Consider the following 22,894-nt stretch of genomic DNA (forward strand, 5'->3'; position numbering starts at 1 on the left):
CAGGTAAGAAAGAAGCATCCAGAAAAGGCCTATGCTTGAGCAAGGATTGTCTGAGGCCCACTGCTTTGAAGAACTTTAGCTATATCTCATTTTACAGTGCATTATATCATCAGAGTTCTCAAGAAATGTGGAAAGATCTCAGAGTTTAAGGCACAAATCCCAACTAAGCATCCATGCCTATCAACTTCTAAGAAAGAATAAAAACAGCACAGTTCTGGGAGGAATTTAGCCACATGAACTTGTGAATACTTTAACAAATTTTTGTCCTCATACATAGCTTTAGACTTCATAAAATTATAACAGAAGAATGGCTTATTGTACATTTAAATGGGATTAGTTGGTGTCTCCAGGCACAAAACTCTTATGAAGAGCCTTATTATAAACAAAATTAACTGTAAAGTGGTGAACATGCTCCTGTCCCATTGTTTTTTGAAGTGTGCTGGCTACAAGTATTACATCTGGAATAAGCATTTAATAAATACATAATAAAGACATAAAATGCATAAAGTACGCATCAAATACTGTTATCATATTTTCCCAGTCTAGATTCAGGTTCACTGTGGCAACCGGTCAAGCAAATAAGCCCAGGCATTCCTGTCCTCAGCATCTTCCTCAAGCTCTTTTCAGGGGATCCCAGGGCTCCCTGGCCAGGGAAATATAATCCCTAATAAAAGCTCATGACTACAGGTGAAGGTGGAGATGCAGATTGACCAGAGCTTGTTTTATAGCCTAGCTCCCTCTTTATCATTACAACGACAGCCCCTACAACTAACATATAGTGAACTACACTTTCATGAAAAAAATGTATTCAAAAAACGGATACTCTTCAGGGTTACTGGGACCTACCCCTGGAGCTAGGTCTGGGGGTAGTGTTCATTGGCAAGCACCTGGTGGCCATACATCCCACAAACCCACTTGGGTTCAAAACAAAGAAACTAACTCTTGGTACATGAAATCAAATGCTTTGTTTTTGTATGTTTTCAGTTCAATATAAATTAAAGAAAGTTCACTAATCACTGCTTGCTGTTTTTATTAGCATTTTAACACACTGCCCCATGTTTTATGAAACTGGGTTTGAAGATACAATTAGCATTACTTAATAAACTGTACAATTTATTTAATTATGATGACCAGATTATCTTTGAATTTTATTGCTACCATCACAAGTTCTCAGTGCCAGCTCTGAAGGGTCCCATGGAATCTGCTTTTAGCAGTTTAAAAAGCGTCTGTAAACTGGGTAGAATGTGTCCACTGGAGCATTCACAGCAGACTGCAGGTGGCTGAGTGGGACCGGAACTGCTGGGAATTGGGGGCTTCCACACTAGAACTCTTCCTTGGTCCTCCTTCTGAGCTACCTGACGGGGTTTCCCTGGAAGTTTTGGCTGATGTAGTGCTCTCTGTTGGGGCTTCAACTTTCTCCTTGTCTTGCTTGTCTTTGGTGGAAGACATCCGCTTGAACAGAGAAAGCTAAAATCATAAAAGGAGTGGTGGTAATGTTACATCTGTATCTATAGATGGCAGCTAATCAAGTTTATTAATAATGACAACCTGACTGGGATAACAGTAATTATAGGGAAACAAAGATATACTATGAATTAAAAAAAAAAACTTCATATATTTGTACCAATTCTGATAATCATGTATAATAATTTCATATTTACAATACATATTATGTACACATTACTATTCCAGTATGTAGTTAAACAACAAACAGCAGCATTTTTCATCAAATCAAAATCAAATCAAATTTATTTATATAGCGCTTTTCACAACTGATGTTGTCACAAAGCAGCTTCACAGAATTCCAGTAAGACAAGATTTGACATGAAATGTAAAGACAAATGTAAAACCCTCAAGTGAGCAAGCCAGGGGCGACAGTGGCAAGGAAAAACTCCCCCAGCTGAGGAAGAAAACTTGGGAGGAACCAAGGCTCACAAGGGGTGACCCATCCTCCTCTGGTCAATCTACTGGTGATGATAGTTAGTTCATGCCATTCCCTAGTTGTATAAGTTAGTATTATTTTGGGTCAGATACCTTGCTGTTAGAACCAAAGAGGCTTTTTTTCTCCTGCTTTGCTTCCTTGTGGGATTGTGGCTTATCTTCTACAAGTGGACTAGAAGTGCTTTTATCCACAGAATCTGCAAATATAAAAAACAATTTTGTCTTTTAGCTGACCGGGGTAACATTATATGTACAGCTTATCAAAACAATTCCTAACAGACATAGATAAACAGACTGTAATTAAGGAAGCCTTATGGTATGATGTACATATAGATAGTGTTGTCATCATACCAAAATTATGAGTTACGATACAATACCTGCCTTAATATCGCAATAACAATACTGAAATGATACAATCGCTAAAACCTAAAACATCAGGAAAAGTAATATGCTTTCTCTACAAGCTGAGGGTGGTCGGCAAAATCAACGGTATCCGATTATTAAGTGTGACGCCACACGTGATGTTTCATCATTTCTGGGTCTGATTGCGCCTTGTTGAAAATAATTTTTCTTACACTCTCTTCCTCACATGAACTCTAAGATAATTCAGGATGCAACCACCTTGGTGACTTTGTATTATGTAATTACCATGGGGTGCCTTTTGTTCCAACCATTTGGGCCAAGCTGCAGACAGACTGGATGTCCCTAACAGAGCAGGGGTTCTCCATTTCTGTTAACCTGATTGCTATGGTAATTGATTAGGTGTGGTTAAGGTGGGAGGATCACTGTGTTATTCTTAAAAGGGTATTGTACAGAGAGAGTTTCAGACTTGTTTAGGAAGAGACCCATGCGCACCCAATAAACTTAATTTCATCTCTACTTTTCGAGTCTCCTCTCCTATTTTCAAGAAACAACTTGCCAGCAGAAAAACAACAACTTCCAGCGACGAAAGCAGGAACAAAAGAACAAATTTTAAAAGACAACAGCCTTCAGCCCATGTCATACATTCATATGACATGTTTTTACTGTTTGAATGAGGCTGAATGCCTCAATCAATGATGTGATATCAGTTCAGGAGTTCAGCAAAGGGAATAAATTCAATATAAAAGGAAGAAGAAATGTCTTTGGCAGCACTTTTTCCCCCTCACATTCGCAGCGCATTGTGATCTATGTGAGCTGCCGTACGGACTGACTATGCTGATCTGTCTCTGGGAGCAGAGGTGCCGTGTAGAGAGAGCTGTGGCTCCAGCAATTCTGTCCCTGGAGCAGAGTAGCCATGTCAACGGAGCAGTGTCTGTCTGTGGGAACAGAATAGCCACAGAGGGAGCTGTGTCTCCCACGAACGGTCAGTTAACGGTTTGTGCAGAAAGTTGCTGGTGCTAGTCAGGTTTTTTATTGATAAATAACTCGCTAGAAGGTCTGAAAAGTCACTAAAACTAGCGGCAAAATTAATATGGAAGGGAGAGGAGGCAAAGCGCTGTGGGCACAAACTGCCCCCTGTGGCACTCGTTGGAAATACAGCTCTTATTTTCAAACACACTCATTCTTAAAGTGCCAGTACTTTACTCCTAACTCCTAAATTGACCCAAATGCATGAAAGCATGATGCTTTATGTGCTGAGCAGAAGAAAAAGTCTGTCTGTTTTATATAAAGCACTTTCGTTTTTGAAATTAAGGAACTGGACGCACAAACACAAGGATTCCAAAGAACTAGAGGATCGCACAGCCACACAAATGGTCCAGGAATAGATGGGTGGAGTCAGGGAGAAACCAGAGCAGGATTGAACCATTTAAAACACCATGGCATAGACTGATAGCAGTTTCAAAAAGCATAGTCCTTAAATTCTTTCCTAACTCCAAAAGAGCTACAAGATAAAAAAACACAATGGTCCTATTATAATCATTATAGCTGGCTACATCAGCCATGACAGCCAGTGTGAGATAAGATATGCTGTTTTTGACAGACATCCCATTTGTATTTCTAAAACATCGCACAGCTCTGTCACTCTTATAAACATATCTCTGCTTTTATGTGAAGCCTCAGGCTGAGTATTTGATTGGTCATTAGTTACTTTACATTTTGACCTAATGCACAGACTTCATGTAATGGATGGTTCGTTTATTAGAGTGATGGTGGGGCACACTAATAAAACAGAAAGGGAAACTTGCCCTACTCACTATATAGTGCACTATTTTGGGGTTCCATCATTTTGTAGTAGTGGCCAAAGCCACAGTTGGCAACTTTCAGTGAATTCAATGAATCCCACAATGCTCTGCAAATGTAGTGTACAACCCATGAGCACTAGCTGACATTACCGTGCACTGCGCTATTTGGTAAAAACTTGCATGAATTAGTGTCTGAAATCACTCATTAACCTCCTTTCCTATAATACAGCACTGTATAGTAAATAATATATGGACTAGTGAATAGGGAGCTATTTCAGACACAGGGAAAGATTTTCACGGTAATCCTCTTTTTTATTTTTTCTTAGACCTGCAGAGTTTTCAGTTCATTCTCTATGGGTTCTGGGATGTCTTGCCCCTACATGCTTTCGTGAGGTGTGCCAGATCCGTGTGGAGAGAGCAGCTGGTGGAGTGATCTGGTCAATATGACGTTGACCGTTGGTCAACGGTAAACTTCACAATACTCTTTATTTGTGGATTTGCGGCACCTAAAATAAAATGTTAACCTGAAGATTGAGTGAAAAATGTATAGAATATTATATCTTATGATAAAGCTAGAGGAAATATTAAAGAAGACATTTATAATGAACTCCTAGATATAAAAATATAATACTGTACATTATGTAGATAAAAGAAAGAGAAAAATGTATGTTTTAAGCTTTATGAATCTAATGGTTAGTGGTGTATTTTCTACATGAGGTGATCACAGAAATAAACCACTTTAATGTTAGATGACAATGTCAAGTTAGTTTTCTGATTAATTTGTACAGTGCAATGTGGCAGTTTACATGTCTTCATGGCTATTTAATTTACCCATTAAACAAGCCATTACAGCAGCCATTGCCCCCTGAAAGATTCTGTGCTCTCAAGGGTTCCTCGCTCACATCCCTTGCAATTAGGGCGTGGTGTTAAAATGAACAAATGATGCAAAAAAAGGTAGAATGGCAGTGGTCAGATACTGTCATGATAAAACTGACCTTTGGTTGGTCCATCAAGGACAGCAGTTTCTTCAATATCTTTGCTTTCCTGCATAAAGCATGAATTATATTATTACATTTATTAGTAAAATACAGATTTTCAATGTCTTCTAATGTTTATTCTTAAATGGTTATAATAAGAGGCCAGGAGAGGCAAAGCATTTTGTTCATAATCTTCTTAAGTTACTAGCTAGCAAATAGCTGGGGTTTTGTGTTTAGAACATAATGACTTACTTTAAATAATAATTCAAACTAAAGAACAAGGGGCATGGTGAGGGATGGTGGGATTGTTTCCTACCCTCCTCCAAAAATTGGCAACGACAGAGTCTCTATTCACTTATTACAAGTGAGTGAAGCATCATAAAGATTTTGAAGCTGTAATTTTATGGTACAAATACTACATAGTGTTGCTTTAAGAAGCAAAGTCAATATTTAATGGAATTCATGATGTAGAGGTAATATACTGTGGCCCGATACAGAAACTATAAACGCAGATTTTAATTGACATTTGTGAACTAAAATATAGTTTCTTTTTTTTGGGTTCGGGTCACCTTTGTTGTTTTGATGTCTTGGTGCTCTATTTTTTCCATATGTGTTTTTCCTTCTTCTCCCTTTTCAGATTCATCCCTCTTATTAGTATTTTTGATTTGCTCTTCTTCTTCATCATCATCATCTTCCTCCTCCTCATCTGTTTGATCCTCCTCTCCATCTGTCTCATCATCGCTGAGCTCTATGGTTCTGTGGCTGTAGACTTGCTGAAAGTCATGTGTGAAAAAAAAACAATTAATTAAATAAATATATATATATATTAATCATAGTGTTTCGCTGAAATATTAATAGAAATGCTTACATGAAATATAATATTGGATTTAGTTCAGGCAAAGAGGAAAAGTGTAAGAAGGTAGTGGGGAGTTCTCACACACACACATTTCATGCAAAACAGCATTCTTGCTCTCGTTTTTTTTCTCACTCAAACACTCAGATGACAAGGTGTGGAGGGTTTGATAATCTACAAATCTGCTAAGGGTGGGTCATATTACAAAATTCTCACCTGGCAAAAGCAACTGTAATCCCTTCAGTTTCCTCATTATAGTTCAGCATTTCTGAATATTCAGGCTCAAATTTTACAAATACTGATGTGTTAAGTCCACCTAAATAGAAATCTCTATTGTAAATAAAGGAGATTTAAAAAAAATACTTCTTTGCATTAACTAATGCAGCATTACATGAGACCATATATAAGGCTGTAACTGCTTTATCCTATTCAGGGTTGTGGTGGGTCAACTAGGGACACCTTTGTGTAGCCAGACCACCTGTCAACAGGCGTTTTTGTTTTTTGGATTTTATGAGGAAACCGGAATACACGGAGGAAACCCCCACATACATGGGGAGAATTCACAGTTCCCCAAAACCTTGGAGCTGTGCGACAGCGACACCAACTGTTGCACTACCATGTTGCCCTAATTAAATACATGTAAGTACTGGTAAAATTATTATTATTTTTTTAATATAAGGATGTAGCAGTTGACTTGTCATTTAAAAACCCAACAGATTTTATTGAAGAACAGGGTGTAAGTGTTTGCAAAGAATAAACAAAGAGAGACAGAACACGGGAAGGAAAAATAATAAAACAATAATAAAAAAGCAAGAAGAATGAAGTTTAACATAAGATCCCAAAAAGGAGACAATTACTTAGACAGTGCATACAAAAACAAAATTAAATTATATCCACTTTATGAAGCCATGGATACTTCAGAGAAATATACTGGAGTTAGTGGCAGTTAAAACATTATAAAGGCACTTAAAGCATGATTATAAAATATAATGTGGGTGTAAGCACAAATTATGTTCTTAGAATGAGCTGAAATCAGAAAAAAAAATTCAGAAAATTAAATTGCAGAAAAAAAAGCATAGTACAGTAAAACATGTAGTACAGTTGATCAGTTCCAGTATCTTTAAATGTTCTCTAGATCACATATAACACTTAACATAATTTAAATATTATGTAAACAATGTTTGAAAAATGAGGGTTGGAAAAAGACTGAGGATCTGTGAAAAGGCAGGTGGGCATGCCTACATCTGTCCAATCACTGGACTCAGTGTAGAGCTTTGTATGCTGCAAAGTCAGGTTTTGCTTTTTGGAATTCTTTGAATTTTTTTTTTTATATATATTTTTGATCCGCAGCCAGAAACTGGGGATATGATTATGGAGGCACTAATATATATATATGTTACGATGTGGTTGAATATTAGTTTACAGCAGCACATTTGCTAGAGAAACTAAGAATAAATAAATATGACAGGTATTTCTAATAATGTGGTCTAATAATGTTTGTCTTTATATACCTAATAAACTGGACACTCCGTGTATACCTGGGGTACTGAGAGAGTGGCTCATAATGGGGCTTTGTTTTGCAGGCTCATTTTAAATTAAGGTATTGAGGTAGAACATCATCCCAGAACTGCCGAGGCTCCTGTGAATCAGAGTCTGATTGGCTTCTCCTTGTTGAGCTCTGTTTAGTTCTGCTTGATGACTTGGACTTTTTGGCCTCTTGTTTTAATTTGTGAGCCTTTTCATTCCATTTTCCTTTCATTTTTGATATTTGTTCTTTTTTTTCATTTTCACTTTCTGCTTCTTCATCTTCGGCACCCTCAACCTCTTGTTCTTCCACATATTCTTCTTGCTCTTCTTGTATGTCTGCCTCTTCCTCCTCCTCACACTCTTCATCCTCTTGCTCCTTACCACTTTCCTCCTCCTCCTCCTCTTTGTTTTCTTCAGCTCCCTCACCTGCATTTTCCTCTTCCCTCTCTGCATCACTATCTTCCTCTACTGCCTCATCTTCTGCTTCATCATTTTCCGCTTCCTCATCTTCCTCTTCTTCCCTCTCTGCTCCACTATCTTCTTCTACTTCCTCTTCTTCCCTCTCTGCTTCATCATCTTCTTCTGTTTCCTCATATGCATCATCTTCTCTCTCCACTTCACTAATTTCTTCATCTTCACTCTCTGCTTCACTACTTTCTTCCACTTCTTCGATTTCATCTTCTCTTTCTGCTTCACTTTCTTCCACTTCTTCATTTTCATCTCTCTCTGCTTCACTAATTCCTTCCTCTTCTTCATCTTCAGCTTCACTCTCTGCTTCACTTTCTTCCAATTCTTCATTTTCATCTTCTCTCTCTGCTTCACTGCTTTCTTCCACTTCATCTTCAGCTTCACTCTCTGCTTCACTTTCTTCCACTTCTTCGTTTTCATCTTCTCTCTCTGCTTCACTGCTTTCTTCCACTTCTTCGTTTTCATCTTCTCTCTCTGCTTCACTGCTTTCTTCCACTTCATCTTCAGCTTCACTCTCTGCTTCACTGCTTTCTTCCACTTCTTCGTTTTCATCTTCTCTCTCTGCTTCACTGCTTTCTTCCACTTCTTCGTTTTCATCTTCTCTCTCTGCTTCACTGCTTTCTTCCACTTCATCTTCAGCTTCACTCTCTGCTTCACTGCTTTCTTCCACTTCTTCGTTTTCATCTTCTCTCTCTGCTTCACTGCTTTCTTCCATTTCTTCGTTTTCATGTCTCTCTGCTTCACTACTTTCTTCCCCTTCTTCATCTTCAGCTTCCTTCTCTGTTTCACTACTTTCTTCCACTTCGTCTTCATCCTCGCTCTCTGCTTCACTATCATCCTCTTCTTCCTCTTTTTCATTCTCCTGCTCTGCTGCTTCTTCTTCGTCTGCTTCACTAAGTTCATCTACACTACCCTTCATTTTCTCATCTTCTGTTCCACCACTCCCCTCTGCTTCTGCCCAACTCTCCTGACTCTTTTCTTCCTCACCTTCATTTCTACTTTCCACTTCATCCCCCTCTTCATCTTCTGTTCCACCACTCTCCTCTGCTTCTGTCCCACTCTCCTGACTCTTTTCTTCCTCACTTTCATTTCTACATTCCACTTCATCCCCCTCTTCCTCATCTTCTCCCACACTCTCCCTTTTCCCCTTGAACCCCTCCTCTTCTTCAGAAGTGCTCCTTTCTCGTTCTTCTTCTTGTCCTTCCATACTCTCATTAAACTTTCTTCTATCCTCCTCAGCTTCACTAATTTTTTCTGATCGACGTTCCAATTCAACTTCACTATCCTTTTCTTCTGATTCTTCCACTTCCTTCTCCTCATCCTCGCTCCGGCTCTCTTCATCTTCGCCTAATTGTTGACTGATCTCGTCATCCTCCACCTTGCTTGCCTTATATTCTTCTTCTTCATCTTGCTCCTCATACTCACTCTCTTCCTTGTCTTTGCTTACCTCACTTATTTCATCTTCTTCTCCTTCTGACACCACACTATTAATTCTTTCTTCTTCAGACTCTGTGTGAAGAGTTCTCTCGCTTGTAATTGTGTCTTTGTCTTCCTCATCATTTTTCAAATCACCTGTCTTACTCTCTTCCTCGCTATTCACCACACTGCTGCTTTTCCTTCCTCTCTTCATCAATCCATCACTGTCTGTTATTTCACTATTTTCCTTATCCTCTTCCTGTGATACCTGTCTATACACATTCCCCAGTGTCTGTTGTTCTCTCTCACTTCTGTCAAAACTTTCCTCCTCTTCTGATGAATGAGCCTGAGAATGAGCCTGAGAATGGAAGCGGGAGATATTTTCTGTATCCTCATCTAAAGGACCAGGTTCAGATATTACATTTATTTTAACTGCCGTTCTTTTGCTTGGTTTCACCTCTTCTGAAAACTCAGTGACCGACGAGGCATCTGAAAGTGTCCGTTCAGAAAGTGGATTTGAACTCACTCTACCAGAATGCGCTTGTGTTGCAGATTGTGAGGAGTTTTCAACTGTTGCTTTAGACAGGAACTGGCTAGTGGTCACCGCTCTCACCAGATGCACAGGACTCTCTGGTCCCACATCTTGAATAAATGAGGCTGATCCCCTGAAAAGTTTCTGCAGCATGTTCTCTGATTGCGTGAGCTCTGATTCTGACTTTGCACTCTCTGTTGCATTGGGTAATGATTCAGAGCCCGTGGACATTGTTTTGGTTGTTTTTTTTGTTTTCATATTTCCCTTAGAATGTAAAAGGCTCAGGTCCTTTTTAGTAGATACCTGAGCTTGAATGTGAGGTTTGCTACTAGTGCCAAAAATTTTTTCCCTTTCCTCTCTTTTTGCATGCATTTTAGAACCTGATGTTGTGTCAGATCCAGTGGTAGAATCTGGTGATTTGATCTGAATAACAGTTGGCTTACTATTCACCTTCAATATTTTACCTTCAAGCTCTACATGATTGTGTTTTGCCTGTGGGGATTCAGCAACAATTTTTTTAGATTTTTCTTTACTTTGCTCGTCTTCTTTTGGCTTCCTTCTTGTCATGGTGTCTTTGTCCCCGCAGTTTTTTTGCTGCCTTTTGCTCTCTGACTTCTGTTGAGTTTTTAATCCTTTTTTGTCTGAATATTCTTTGCTTGCACTGTCTACTTCTTGATGCTTCAATTCGACTAAATGAGGTTTAGTAACAGGCTTGCTGAGATCTCCATGACTTGGCTCGGCATATCTTTTATTCTTTTTAGTATCAGATTTAGTTTTATTTCCAATCTCTATCATTTGTCTTTGCACTCCTGTGTGAATATGGGGAGTTTTAGACTTATTTCTGCTAATTTCAGCCACGCTTGATGGTTGAGGCTCTTTTTTAACTTTACTGGTCTTTGCTTTGTCTCTGGTTGATCTGCTTTCTTTCGTTGGTGTCAGAGTATTCTCCTTTTCACTGCCCCAACTCTGAGAGCTTTGACAGAGACTTCTGGAAGGGGGAGAATCCCTAAGCAGTGAGCTGCTACTAGAGATTCTCAGTAATTCTGTGGGCAGAGCCTTAAGCCTAGTAGAGTGGGCAGGGTGTTGTGCAGGCCGTCCTGCCTCCTTACCGTGCTTTTTCACAACCTTAACCTTCTTCTATCCAAGCCCCCGGAAGCAGAGGACAAAAAGAGGGAAAGCATTAGAGAGAAACGAATGAACATGCAGTGCAGGATGAATGAGAGCTGAATGAACTCAAAGCTGAAAAACAAATAAGAGAAAAGCAAAGTCAATGGCAAACGCAGAGTAAGAGAGAGCCATGCTGAGGGAGGAAATGACTAAAAATAAAATTGCACACTTCGGAAAAGACAGTTAATTTACCCGTGTCAAATAGTCTTTTATATATATTAACTTACATTCACTTTGATGAGACTGTATTGTTTACATTTTTTGTGATATTAAAAAGAGCAATAACACATATTACACCAGGTGGTGTAAAATATAAGGACTAATGTTTCCATGTATCCACAGTGTATACGGTGTTCCTAATGTTTTCACTCTTGTTGGCATTCAATACACCATGCAACATGTTTCTGATAATGACAGAAGAACTACTGAATAACAGTGGCCTTTTAGTATGGCTTATAGAAACACCTTGGAAAATGCTATCTATTTTAAAAGATTTTCCTACTAATTTATCAGCAACTCTCTGCCACTTACCTTTTGAACAGGAGACAATGTAAGAGTCTTTTCACCAGGATCCATCTTCATTACATGAGTCTGTCAATGCAGAAACAATTCAAAATATTTTCTGTCAATATTATACTTTTTGGTCAACATCAAGAACAATGTGAAGCATTGTGGAGGTAGCATCATGTTCTATGTTGCTGGCAGTGGAACTGGTGCATTGCACAGAGTTGATGGAATACTAAAAAAAAAAAGTATATAATACCAGAAAACTCTTTAGCACTCCCTGAAGTATTTAGCTAGAATATTGGAATGTTTATATACAGCTTGGTGTTCTAACAGGACAAAGAAACAATCAAGATTATATTAAGTATTTAGAAAATCCATCCAAAAGACCTGACCTCAGCTCTATAAAAATTGTGGTCTATACCAAAAGAACAGGTCCATGTTAGGGGGAAAAAAAGGAGAACTGTAACATTTCTGCACAGAGGAAAGGTCAAACATGTGACTGGCAGAAATTTATTAACAGCCAACAAAAGTGTTTGTTAAAGGTAAAAATTGCTAGGGCCATTTAATCAAATACTCGTGTGTGTTCTTTGTATAATTTTGATCTGAATGTATAATTTTTTCCCTGTGTTCTTTTCAGAAAACCCACTATAAATTCAAATGTATGTACTGCTTTTTGTCTTTTGCAATAAAGATTGAATCCAATCATTCAGGCAATTGAAAGCCCAAAGCTCTATGTAAAATTTTGACCACTACTGTAAATACAATCTGTACCAGCTAACATTTAAAGTATAATACAGTATTATATTTTCACTCACTAAATTTAATAAGTCAGTGGTTTCTCCCAAATCCTTCACACTGTCACTGTCCTTGCTGGTTTCAACAGTAGAATGGTTCCCATCAACTTCATCCTCTTTCATCAACTGACCTAACAAAAAGATTAATATGCTGTCAAAAAAAAGCAATTTTTTTAATTATGGACTGATAACATCTAGAACTTTGTATGGAATGTACATAAAACAGTTATGTTTTATCACAACCATGAATCTCCAAATTCAAGGAAAAATGAATTCAAGGTTTGTTACCTGTGCTACACAGGCCATTTCTCTGAAGGCCATTGGTGGTCCTACTGCTGTGCAACTCTGTGGGAGCCAGTCGGGATGGCAATGTTTGACTAGACACAGGTAGAGCTATGCCATGGTAACCTGAACTAAGAGGTGGAAGAGTCCGAAACATCATACCAAATTGCTCTGGAGAACGTTCCTACAACCAAAAGAAGACTTTTAAATGCACTGCTGAAATTTTATATTTGTTGTAAAGATTGCCTTTATACAGTCATAAGTAAAGATTTGAACACTGACGTTAAATTATGATTGTTGATTTTTTCAGTTAAAATAATTTAACACATACTCAACAGGAATCATAAGTATATAAGCCATTTCCTGTGATTTGTTGTGCACAGGTTCTTTTTTACTGAGTTTAACATACTGGAAAAAATAAGTGGCTTATATGCTATTTAGCCTTATATATTTGAGACATGCTCTCCATTACTGGAGCTCACTCATTATTATTTGTTGGACTATTAACCCTAAAAAGTTACCATAATTTCCCATGCTGATGTGCCTCCTAAAGGGGCAAACTAATATTTAGTTAAGCTGTAGTAATTATGTATTGCAGTAAAAAAAAAATAAATGTAGAGTGTACGCACCCTCTCCCTGCGTCTGACACGGGCTGATAAGCTTCTGTTCAGGCTGGTCTGAGTCACCGTCTCTCCAAGGAGCTCTGTATAGGACCTCTCAAGATAGTCCTCAGTGATGTCATCATCCTCTAGGATCACATCTTCTGACCCTTTGATCCGAGGTTTGGCCAAAACTAGCATGTGACATCCACCACATGCAACCTAGCACACATACAAGTTTGATCCCATGCACTGTGCAGACATTACATTTATGTAAATTCAGTTCATGGAGGCCGACATAACCTTAACCATAACTACACCTTGGTTAACATTATCCTTGCCCTAATCTTAAAATATTTCAGTTTAAAACGTATTGATTTACACAGAGGAGACCAAAAGCTAGACCCCACAACAAAGAGGAGTCTACAGTATTTAAATAATTAAAGTAACTAAGTAGATTTTTGTCATCACAACTTGAAGCCTTTATATAAACACACACATCCGATATAACAAAAATATCTATACGTTTTAGTGCATAAAGTGGAAAATATTTGGGAGATTATATAATAAAAAACTGTCCCCTCCAAGGTGTGTCCCTGCCTTGCACTGTGATTCTGGGGTAGGCTCCAGACCCACCGTGACCCTGGGATAAGCAGTTACAGACAGTGAATGAATCAATGAATAATAATACTTACAGACTGCACATTATATTTGAGAAATTGCGGACATAATGTTGGTTTAAACTGATTGGTGAAATTCTCCTCTCCTAAACCCAGCTTTCCATGACGACCATCACCAAATGTGTAGAGAAGGCCACTGTCTGAAATCATCACAATGAAATAAGAAGTACTGACCTGAATTCAATAGCATTACACAGAAACATACAACTGATGACAAGCCTCTGGAGGGCAAGGGCAACGTATAAGGCCAACACACTGATTTTTTTTAAAACTGCTACTAATGCAAGACCTGTGAAATGAAAATACCCCAAGGATACCTCAAACTGCCCAGATCAGTTAGAGCAGTTGACAGTCATCAGTGCAACCTAGTACTGAGCAGTATTATAGGGGTCAGTTGTGTTTTCCTCCGGCAGCTGAGGCATCACATGCTTAGACTGCTGCACCTCTCAGGATCCCAGTATATGATGCTTTGACATTTATAACATGAAAAAATTATTTTACCTGATGAATCTAATACATATTCATTAGCATTTGGAGATTTGAAAAACTTTTGCTTTGAACGCAAGGGATTCAAATGAACCCAAAACTGAGACTGCATGTCAAAGCATATTGTAAAATAAAAAACAAAATAAACATAAGCAAAACTAAAAATCAAGGAAAAGCCTAAAGGACAATACAACAACAATATAAAGTCATGATATTAAAGGAAGGATGGATGGATATATAGATAATAACATAAGAACCTGCTTTTATAGTGTCTTTATTTTAGGCTCCAATAAACCTGGGAGATATAGTGTACCTAGAAAGATGAGCTGAGGGCTATGTTTTGGTGCTACAGAAGAGGCCATGAGTTACCTGTGAGAACTGAAGTATGATTTTCTCCACACGCTATATGTTTTACTCTCCCCTTGCGGAAGTGCTCCACCACTCTGGGCAAACGGGACTCGAAGATAAATGTGCCATGACCCAGCTGGCCAAACTGACCCAGGCCAAAGGAATATAGGCAATTCTCTGAGTCACACACACACACACACACACACATTTATATATTGGATTGGAGCAGGAATTACATAGAGAGAAAGAGATGTGACCACAAAATAAGTTTTCTTCTATCAACAATCTCTATACTGTCTTAAAGAGACATGTTTTCATACCAGTGAGAGCTACTGTGTGTCCTCCACCACAGGCCACCTGAAGAACTCTTTCAGTGATGCCTTGCACTTGCTGTGGCACTTTGTGATTAGGAAGCTGTGTTGTTGACAGCCCCAGCTTTCCACTGTCCCTCTCGCCAAAAGTGAACAAGGCCCCGTCCACTGGAAAACTCAACACAAATGCTACTTAGCTACATTGTTTCTAATAGCATTCATGTTAAATAATACAGATTACAGATCTCAAGTAATAAGAAACACATAAATCCTCAACTCAGACTTCCTGTTTCCCTATAATATTTATATCCTAGAGGATACAGCAATAATAGCACACAGGAAGTAGATAAAAGAAAATGCTGAACATTTGAAAATGTTCATTTTCATAATCACGGAATTAAAAACTTTAAAGCAAATGGAGATGGTAAGAATCTGCTGGGAAGAGAAAATATGTCAATAATGACCCCACACATACTGAGGACAATAGTTTGAGTTTGAGCAAAATAATCGCCAAATATCACAAAAGAAAAAATTGCAGACATTATATAGGTCTTGGGCTCAAAATGTCTCCCAAACTACAATCAGATGTCACCTGTATAACCACAGGTTATTTGGGAGGTTTTGTCGCTGATGTCAAAAATCAAAGAGAAAAGAAAAAAAAAATAGAATTTGCCAGCAGTTATTGTGTTCTATGGTCAGATAAGAACAAAACAGAACTTTGTGGCAACAATCCCAGGGGTATGTTTAGCATAGATACAAGAATAGCCATGCAGAAAAGTACCTCATCATAACTGTGAAGTACAGTGTTATGTCTGATTTTATGGGCCCGTTTTCCTTCCAAAGTCCGACATTCGTGTTATTATGGACTCCAGATGCCAACAGACATTAAATCAAACCCTGACTGCCTCAAGGAGGAAGATCAAAAATAGCTGGATTTCCAGCAACACAAACTCAACACATAAATGCTTCACTGATGACAGAACCAAGGTTTATGCCATCCCAGCAGAAATGTACACTCAGCGCTATATTGAAACACTGCAGATGTACTGTAATATCTTTACACGTACTTCTGGAAAGATTGTTTGTTGTTCCTTACATACTGCCCCACTGCAGATTACAGATTTTGTGCAATTCTGAAACACTAGTCAGCCATGAAAGCTGTCATGATTATGAAATGTCATTATAACTTCTTAACTTCAGACAAACAAATATTACCTGCTGTCGCCTTCTATGTCTTTCTGTTCCCACAGAATTTTGTCAAGACCAAGCGCATGCACAGAAATGTAATTGCTTTCTTTTAGAATCTGTATCACACAATTCATATTCTGTTGCAATATAAACATATAACTGCAAAAGTATCTTGGGCAGAATAATCAGCTAAAATAACTGTAACTTTCTAAACAAACAGCAATAAAATAAAGCAATAATTCAACAATCCAACATTAGGACATTTATTTGTAAAAATCAGAATTATTTTTTTCTTCCCACACATGGATTTGTGATTGATTAAATAATATACCAAATATTGCTCTCATTAAAATGAACACTGATACACTGTGCATTTTTTATTTTCAATAAAAAATACAGCGTCTTCAGACACATTTACTGGACAGCACAATAGTATGTAATGTGTCTGCGTGAGTGTCTATACCGGTGATGTAGGCAGAGTGGTAGTAGCCACAGGAAACCCAGGTTACTCGTCGCCCAACTGACAGTTCCAGAGGAGTCGCAGTGCCAGCTTCTTTACCCAAACCGATTTGTCCTTCTGAATTATCACCCCACACAAACAGCCTTCCATCCTCTAAGAGAAGACAGCAAAAGAGACAAAGTATAACCGTAATTCTACATTTAGTACATCCTGCCATAGAACTTCCCTGGCTTTTCTCAATCCGTAGATCTTCAATAATATTACTGGAGAGCAAAGTTTAATTTGGTATTTAATATTTCTGGGACATATAAATTGAGCTATTTTGCGAATAGTGGATACTAATTTGTAAAGCATCTGTGCTATTTTTACATGAATCACACTTACATTTTTGTTATAAAATGAGAATAATAACTCTTTTAAGCATAAAACTCATGCAGTTTATGAAGGGCAAACTGATGCTGGATAAAGAGCTGAAAACATTAAAGGCTTTAAATCCTGTCTTAAAATGTTCTTATGGCAGAAATGAAACCAAACCTACTCATGTTGTGTGCCTTATACAGTTTACACTCCATTACAGTATTTTATATGCCCTTACGCATAAGGGCAGCTGATGTGTTAGAACCGGCAGTGAGCATTTTGATGGGTCCGTGTTTAGTGAAGAAGTCAACCAGCTGGAATGAGGGTCTCTCCTCATAGTCTCCAAGACCAAGCTGACCTTCGTTATTTCCACCGGCTGCATACAGGTTACCACGCGCTGACAACAAAAGCAAAAGCAAGTGTCACATTCCCTAACACTGGCAATTTGTGTTCACAACTATCAACCTAATGGGAAAATACTCCAAGCTCATTTACTGGTAAGACTTTTGTTCTTTAAAGGAAAATGTACTTAGGTGATCTAAAAATACTTACTAGTGTAAACTAGGGTATGAGTCCTTCCACAAGCAACAAGTTTTACTTTTTCAGATTTCAGTGCTAAAACAAGAGAAAAAAATGCATGTCTATAAAAGTGTATTGACCATTCCACAAGTGGTGGTTTCATAAATCCGAGTTGACCATTTGCCATAAATGTGGAGAGATGTGTTGCTTGACCGAGAGAGGTGTTACTTAGAAATAGAGTATTCTTCAAGACAAACTCTACTGTCTAAATCACAGGTTCATAGGGGGTCACAAGAGTGTTTCTTCAAAAATATATACCAGTACACACTCTGACGTGAGTACACTGTCTCACGGAGCACACATTTCCTACATAGAAATGATAGATGGTAGATTTTGGCTGATTTGCTGTAAATATTCCACTCCTGCAGCTCCTCCCATGAGAAATGTATTAACTGGTCTGCTGTAGATCTGTCACCAATTATTTTAATTTTTGTAATTTCTTTTTTTAAGATGTAACTTCTGTTTTTTGTTTTTTTGCTGCTGCTGCAAGTAAAAAATGCAATACATAATGTTGGCAGTTTATTTTTACAAATTTACTGCACTTAATTTCAACTGTGAGTACACATTTAATAGACAGGACAGACCATCACATTTAAAATTCCTGAACATTTATTTAAATAAATTAAGCTTCAAATGAAAAGTACCACTATTGTATTAACAAAAAAGGGATAAAAGATAAAAGAGCAGATTTAATTGTTCAACCTGCCATCTTATTAATCAAGGTCTAAGCAAACACCTTCCCAGAGCTCTAGGTTTAAATAAGATTATGGACCACTCCAGATTGGGATTAAGACTCTTAAGAATCAATGGCTTTGTCTTTTCTCCTTCAGTAACACTAAAAACACCATAATATGCCATGTCAAAGAAGTCAAAGAGGCACTGCTTCAGCTGAATATTATAATCATTGCTTGTATTTTGTGCATGAATTGACTGATGTAGTAGCTACTAGTAACAGCAAGACCCTGATCAAATGTTGTCTTTATGATAAAACAAGGCAACTGAAAATGGCATACCTTTCACACATGTAGGTTTGTTCATGCTGCTCTTTGTTCCAAGACCTAACTGTCCCCAGTTATTACTGCCAAACGTGAACAATTTTCCCTTTCCTGAATGAGAAACATTTCAGACAATTAATTAGATGCACTGGATTCATAAGAAATCCACTATTTACAATAATGCTTTAAAAATGACAAACCACTGCCTGTACAAACCTGTAATAAGTGCTGTGTGCTCATCTCCACATGCTATCTTTAGAGGGACATCATTTTTCAACCAGAACTTGCTGGGGACATTGTCTGCAAATTTACTCTTACCAAAAGTGAAAACAGCCCCCGAATCTGTTAAATAGAATGGAATAATATCATAAAAGCATTTAATTCCCCAGCAATTTGCATTTCAATTGCCCATAAAATAAATTCCTGTGATACATGTATTCTCTGTCTTTAACTACTCTGGTATGTTGCACAAGACCAGATTGAGAAAGTTAAATGTAAAACCAATGGGAGTGAGACCGTTATGTCTTCTCATACACTGTGAAAAATTAAGCTTACTAATAACATTGCTCCAAAAAAACCCTTCAAGCTATATATAAATTCAAATATAACCATACAACTAAACTGCCATATATATATATATATATATATCTCATTGTAGTGGGTGATTAATTACTACTAAATTTTGTGATGGAAGAAGAGCTGATCCCTTCCTTTACTGGAGAGCCCAGTGAAGAGTTTAGGTAGATGGTATAGTGCAGCACTAAATGATACAGAGCAAGTTGTGGGCGCAGAATTGGTGAGGGCTATTAATATCACTGATAGACCATGTTTGCCAAGGAATCAGAAATTGTAGAGTCTGTAGTTTAGCTTACTGCCTCGCATTAGACGGCCGCTGACAGTTTATGACTTTCCAATCACAGAAGTAGAGAATATGTAAATAGTCATAAACGAGGCCAAAATGGGAATGGCTAGGGGTGCAGCAGTGTTTAAATAGTGCGGCATGGTATGAGAGAGGTGTGCTGGAGCTAGCACTCACAAGTTTAATTGAGGAATTTAAATGTGCGAAGGTGAGTCACAAGATGACTTTGTTAGGTCCTAAGAATGCAGTGGTACAAGCAGCACCAGCAGTCACAAAAGCAGGAAGCAAGTGCAATCTGCAAGTGGAAAATGATTCATGAGTAGGAGGAGGAGACAAAGCGCACAACAGTAAAACAAGGCCAGTGGCTTTGTTAGGAGAATTTAAAGAAGCTTAGTATTACTTGGCAAGAGGTTTGGCCAATGAAGTCGAGTCATATTCAACAGAATCTTGGACAGTGGATAGGTGAAAACCCTAGTTATAGATTATGTACAGGGGTGAGCACCCCTGCTTAGGGGTCGGCATACATAGAGACATAATCAGGTGCTTAGGGTATTAGTGTGTTTACTGGACAGGAAACGCCTATAGATTAATGCACTGCAGAGTGTTTGTAATAATAAATTGGTTAGATTTGTGTGTGAGGGGGAAATTTGTCAGGAGAGTTTGCAGGATTAATATATTGGTGACTGGAAATTGTTGGTGGATGCAGGTAAAAAAAAAACTACAGGTCCCAGACTGCATTAACTACACTGAAGCCAGACATGATGCTGTACTCTGAAAGCAAATGGATGGTTTATTTCATAGAGTTAACCATTTCATTTAAAGATGCAGTACATGAAGCTTTTGAAAGGAAGAAACTGAAGTACACAGACTTGGCGACTGAAGTGAGAGAACGCGGGTGGCAGGCACATGTAAGTCCAGTGGAAATAAATGTTAGGGGATTTGTCTGCTACATCCCTGCTTATGCAGTTTCGCATCAGGGGCTGAAAAGAGCTATCAGAAGTAGCTGAAAGGTCTAGTCAGTGGGGGTCGATAAAGAGAGCACAGACTAGTCAGGGAAATATACTGTAAATGTGTTTGGGTACGTGGAGGACAGACAGGTGAGTGGTGTGCTGTGATACATTATTGCGGCTGCTGGTGATTTATTTCGTAAAGTTCACATGTAACTGGTGGCACTGAGCATGCATTAATGGTGCCAGTGGGGCTTGGTCACCAGGGTTGCCAGTATGGATTTCAATTATTGTGTTTTCACCAAGGGGTCAATGATATTGTAAATGGTGCATGATACATTTATATCTATACTATACTAAATCAGTATATTGAATAATTGTAATATATAGTGACGGCATGATGGCATAGCAGGTAGTGTCACAGTCAGACAACTCCAGGTACCTGGAGGTTGTGGGTTCAAGTCTGTGAGGAATTTGGTGTATTCTCCCCGTGGGTTTCCTCCGGGGGCTCCGGTTTCCTCCCACGGTATAAAAACACACGTTAGTAAGTGGATTGGTGACTGTGTAGGTGTGAGTGAATGTGTGAGTGTGTGTCGCCCAGTAAAGGACTGGCGCCCTCTTCAGGGTGTGTCCCTGCCTTGGGCCTAGTGATTCCGGCTCTAGATCCACCGCGTTTCTGAATTGGATAAGCTGTTACAGACAATGAATGTATGTAATGTTTAGAATATATATTAATATTTTGCAAAGACACTATATTTTCACAAAACACAACTAGACCAATATGAAGATGTTCAGAATTACTATCATTATGAAATATTATACTATATTTCGATATGCTATTGAATCGAAACAAACTGCTGCTGCACTTTAAACAAATGGTTTATTATGATAATTCGAATGTTCGACTATAAATGTTCGGATGTACATCCAAAAAAACCACCCACAAAATATCCAATTATAACATCCTCAACCAATTTACCTCAACTGCGCTTTCAGCATTGCATTATAAGCTGTATGTTAGAGAGAGAGAGAGAGCGAGAGAGGCGTGACCATATGGCATAGTTGCCCCTGACAACGCATAGCCCGCTACTTGTGGCTACTCTGCTCGCAACAAATAAAAGACAAGTAACTGCTAAAGTGTGAAATGTCCAATAACTGACGCAAAGCTTTATCTGTCCTAATCCCTGTTCACATGACTTGCGTTTTCCGGTGCACTACAATCCTATATCTTTTCGGTTATTGCCATTAGGCAGGGTTAATGACAGCAATAGTTGATTCAACATTAACTTAACCGAAACATAGCTACTTATCTTACGTTATAGCTCTTGATTAGCTAAAAAAAAACACGTACATTGTAATGAGGAAACACAAAAACAAAGCAGTTCATCCTACCAGGTATTTCCTCCCCTGCCTCTCCGGCCATCTCTACGCCACTAATGAGCTTATAAATAACCGCGGCGCTGTCTGTCCGCAGAGTTTTGGCAACCCTCATCCAAAATAAACGCCACTTCCGTTTTAAGTGATTCATTTCAACTGAGTCAAATCACTAAGACGAGTCGGCTCTTATGGACTCCTCCAAATGACTCTTCATTCCGTAGCGCTGCCATTTCGCCCAGACGAGTCAGCTGTATTATCTTTTAATTTTCATTAAACCCCAATTGATCCGTAAGACAAAAATACATTATGCGTATGAAAACAATTTTAATAAAATGTTAATCTCTCAAGACACTTCAGGTATAAAATACCATTTATTTATTTGTGTGTGTATGTGTGTGTGTGTGTAGTATTTTAATTCAAAGTTTAAACACTCTCCTGCTGTTTTTCATCTAATTTTAACTGTTAAATTGTATTCACATATGACAATTTATTATTTTATTTAATAACCTAAAATTTAAATTTAATTGGTTACATTTTTGTGTGTCAATAGATTGCCCACGGCCGAAACACGAGCAAATTGGCCATAGCCATAGGAGAGATTGAGGTGTCTCTTAATTTTAATTATGAACAATTAAGAACAGCTGAACAATTTGTCCTGTGGCTGTTTGATTTGCTTGTCTCGGCCGTGGGCATTCTATTGAGATGGACTGCCCCCTTGTGGTCAAGTTGGTACAGCCTGCAAATTCTTAGCACCTAGCTTCTCAAAAATGTTTTCCCCGTTCATCTTAGGAAGCCTGGGGAAGGATGAGAAAATAAATCTGCAGGTCAAAGCTGGAACATGATAGCAGCTTTTCTCTCTTGTTGCAACTGGTATAACATGCTAAATGTTTAATTGGGATATGGTATATTCTATCATCAAATCTGTACTGCATAGTTGAATGTGTTTTTATACTTCACATGAACAGTGATTAAAAAATGTCTAATGATATATTTTGTAGAAACTTAAATAGTTTAACATGCTTCTACGGTTTAACTCTGTCTTTTTGTTTCTCCTACTTTAATTTTAAAAATGTGTTTAA

At 38.2% G+C, this 22,894-nt stretch overlaps 1 protein-coding gene across 1 annotated transcript; it reads right to left on the reverse strand.

Annotated features, from left to right (window-relative positions):
• Positions 1-7,317: 7,317 nt before the first annotated feature.
• Positions 7,318-21,921, reverse strand: LOC136676527 (trichohyalin-like). Its single transcript, XM_066653616.1, has 15 exons — positions 21,831-21,921; positions 18,849-18,974; positions 18,651-18,743; positions 17,611-17,673; positions 17,297-17,455; positions 16,705-16,854; positions 15,063-15,221; positions 14,764-14,919; positions 13,924-14,048; positions 13,259-13,450; positions 12,636-12,813; positions 12,369-12,478; positions 11,578-11,637; positions 8,895-11,016; positions 7,318-8,834 (listed from the first exon to the last, which is right to left on the reverse strand). The coding sequence occupies exons 1-15, from the start codon at positions 21,859-21,861 to the stop codon at positions 7,522-7,524; spliced, it is 5,037 nt and encodes a 1,678-aa protein (XP_066509713.1). The 5' UTR covers positions 21,862-21,921; the 3' UTR covers positions 7,318-7,521.
• Between the last annotated feature and the right edge of the window lie 973 nt (positions 21,922-22,894).

The sequence above is a fragment of the Hoplias malabaricus genome, chromosome X2 (assembly GCF_029633855.1).
Source record: "Hoplias malabaricus isolate fHopMal1 chromosome X2, fHopMal1.hap1, whole genome shotgun sequence".
In the NCBI taxonomy this organism is placed as follows: domain Eukaryota; kingdom Metazoa; phylum Chordata; class Actinopteri; order Characiformes; family Erythrinidae; genus Hoplias; species Hoplias malabaricus.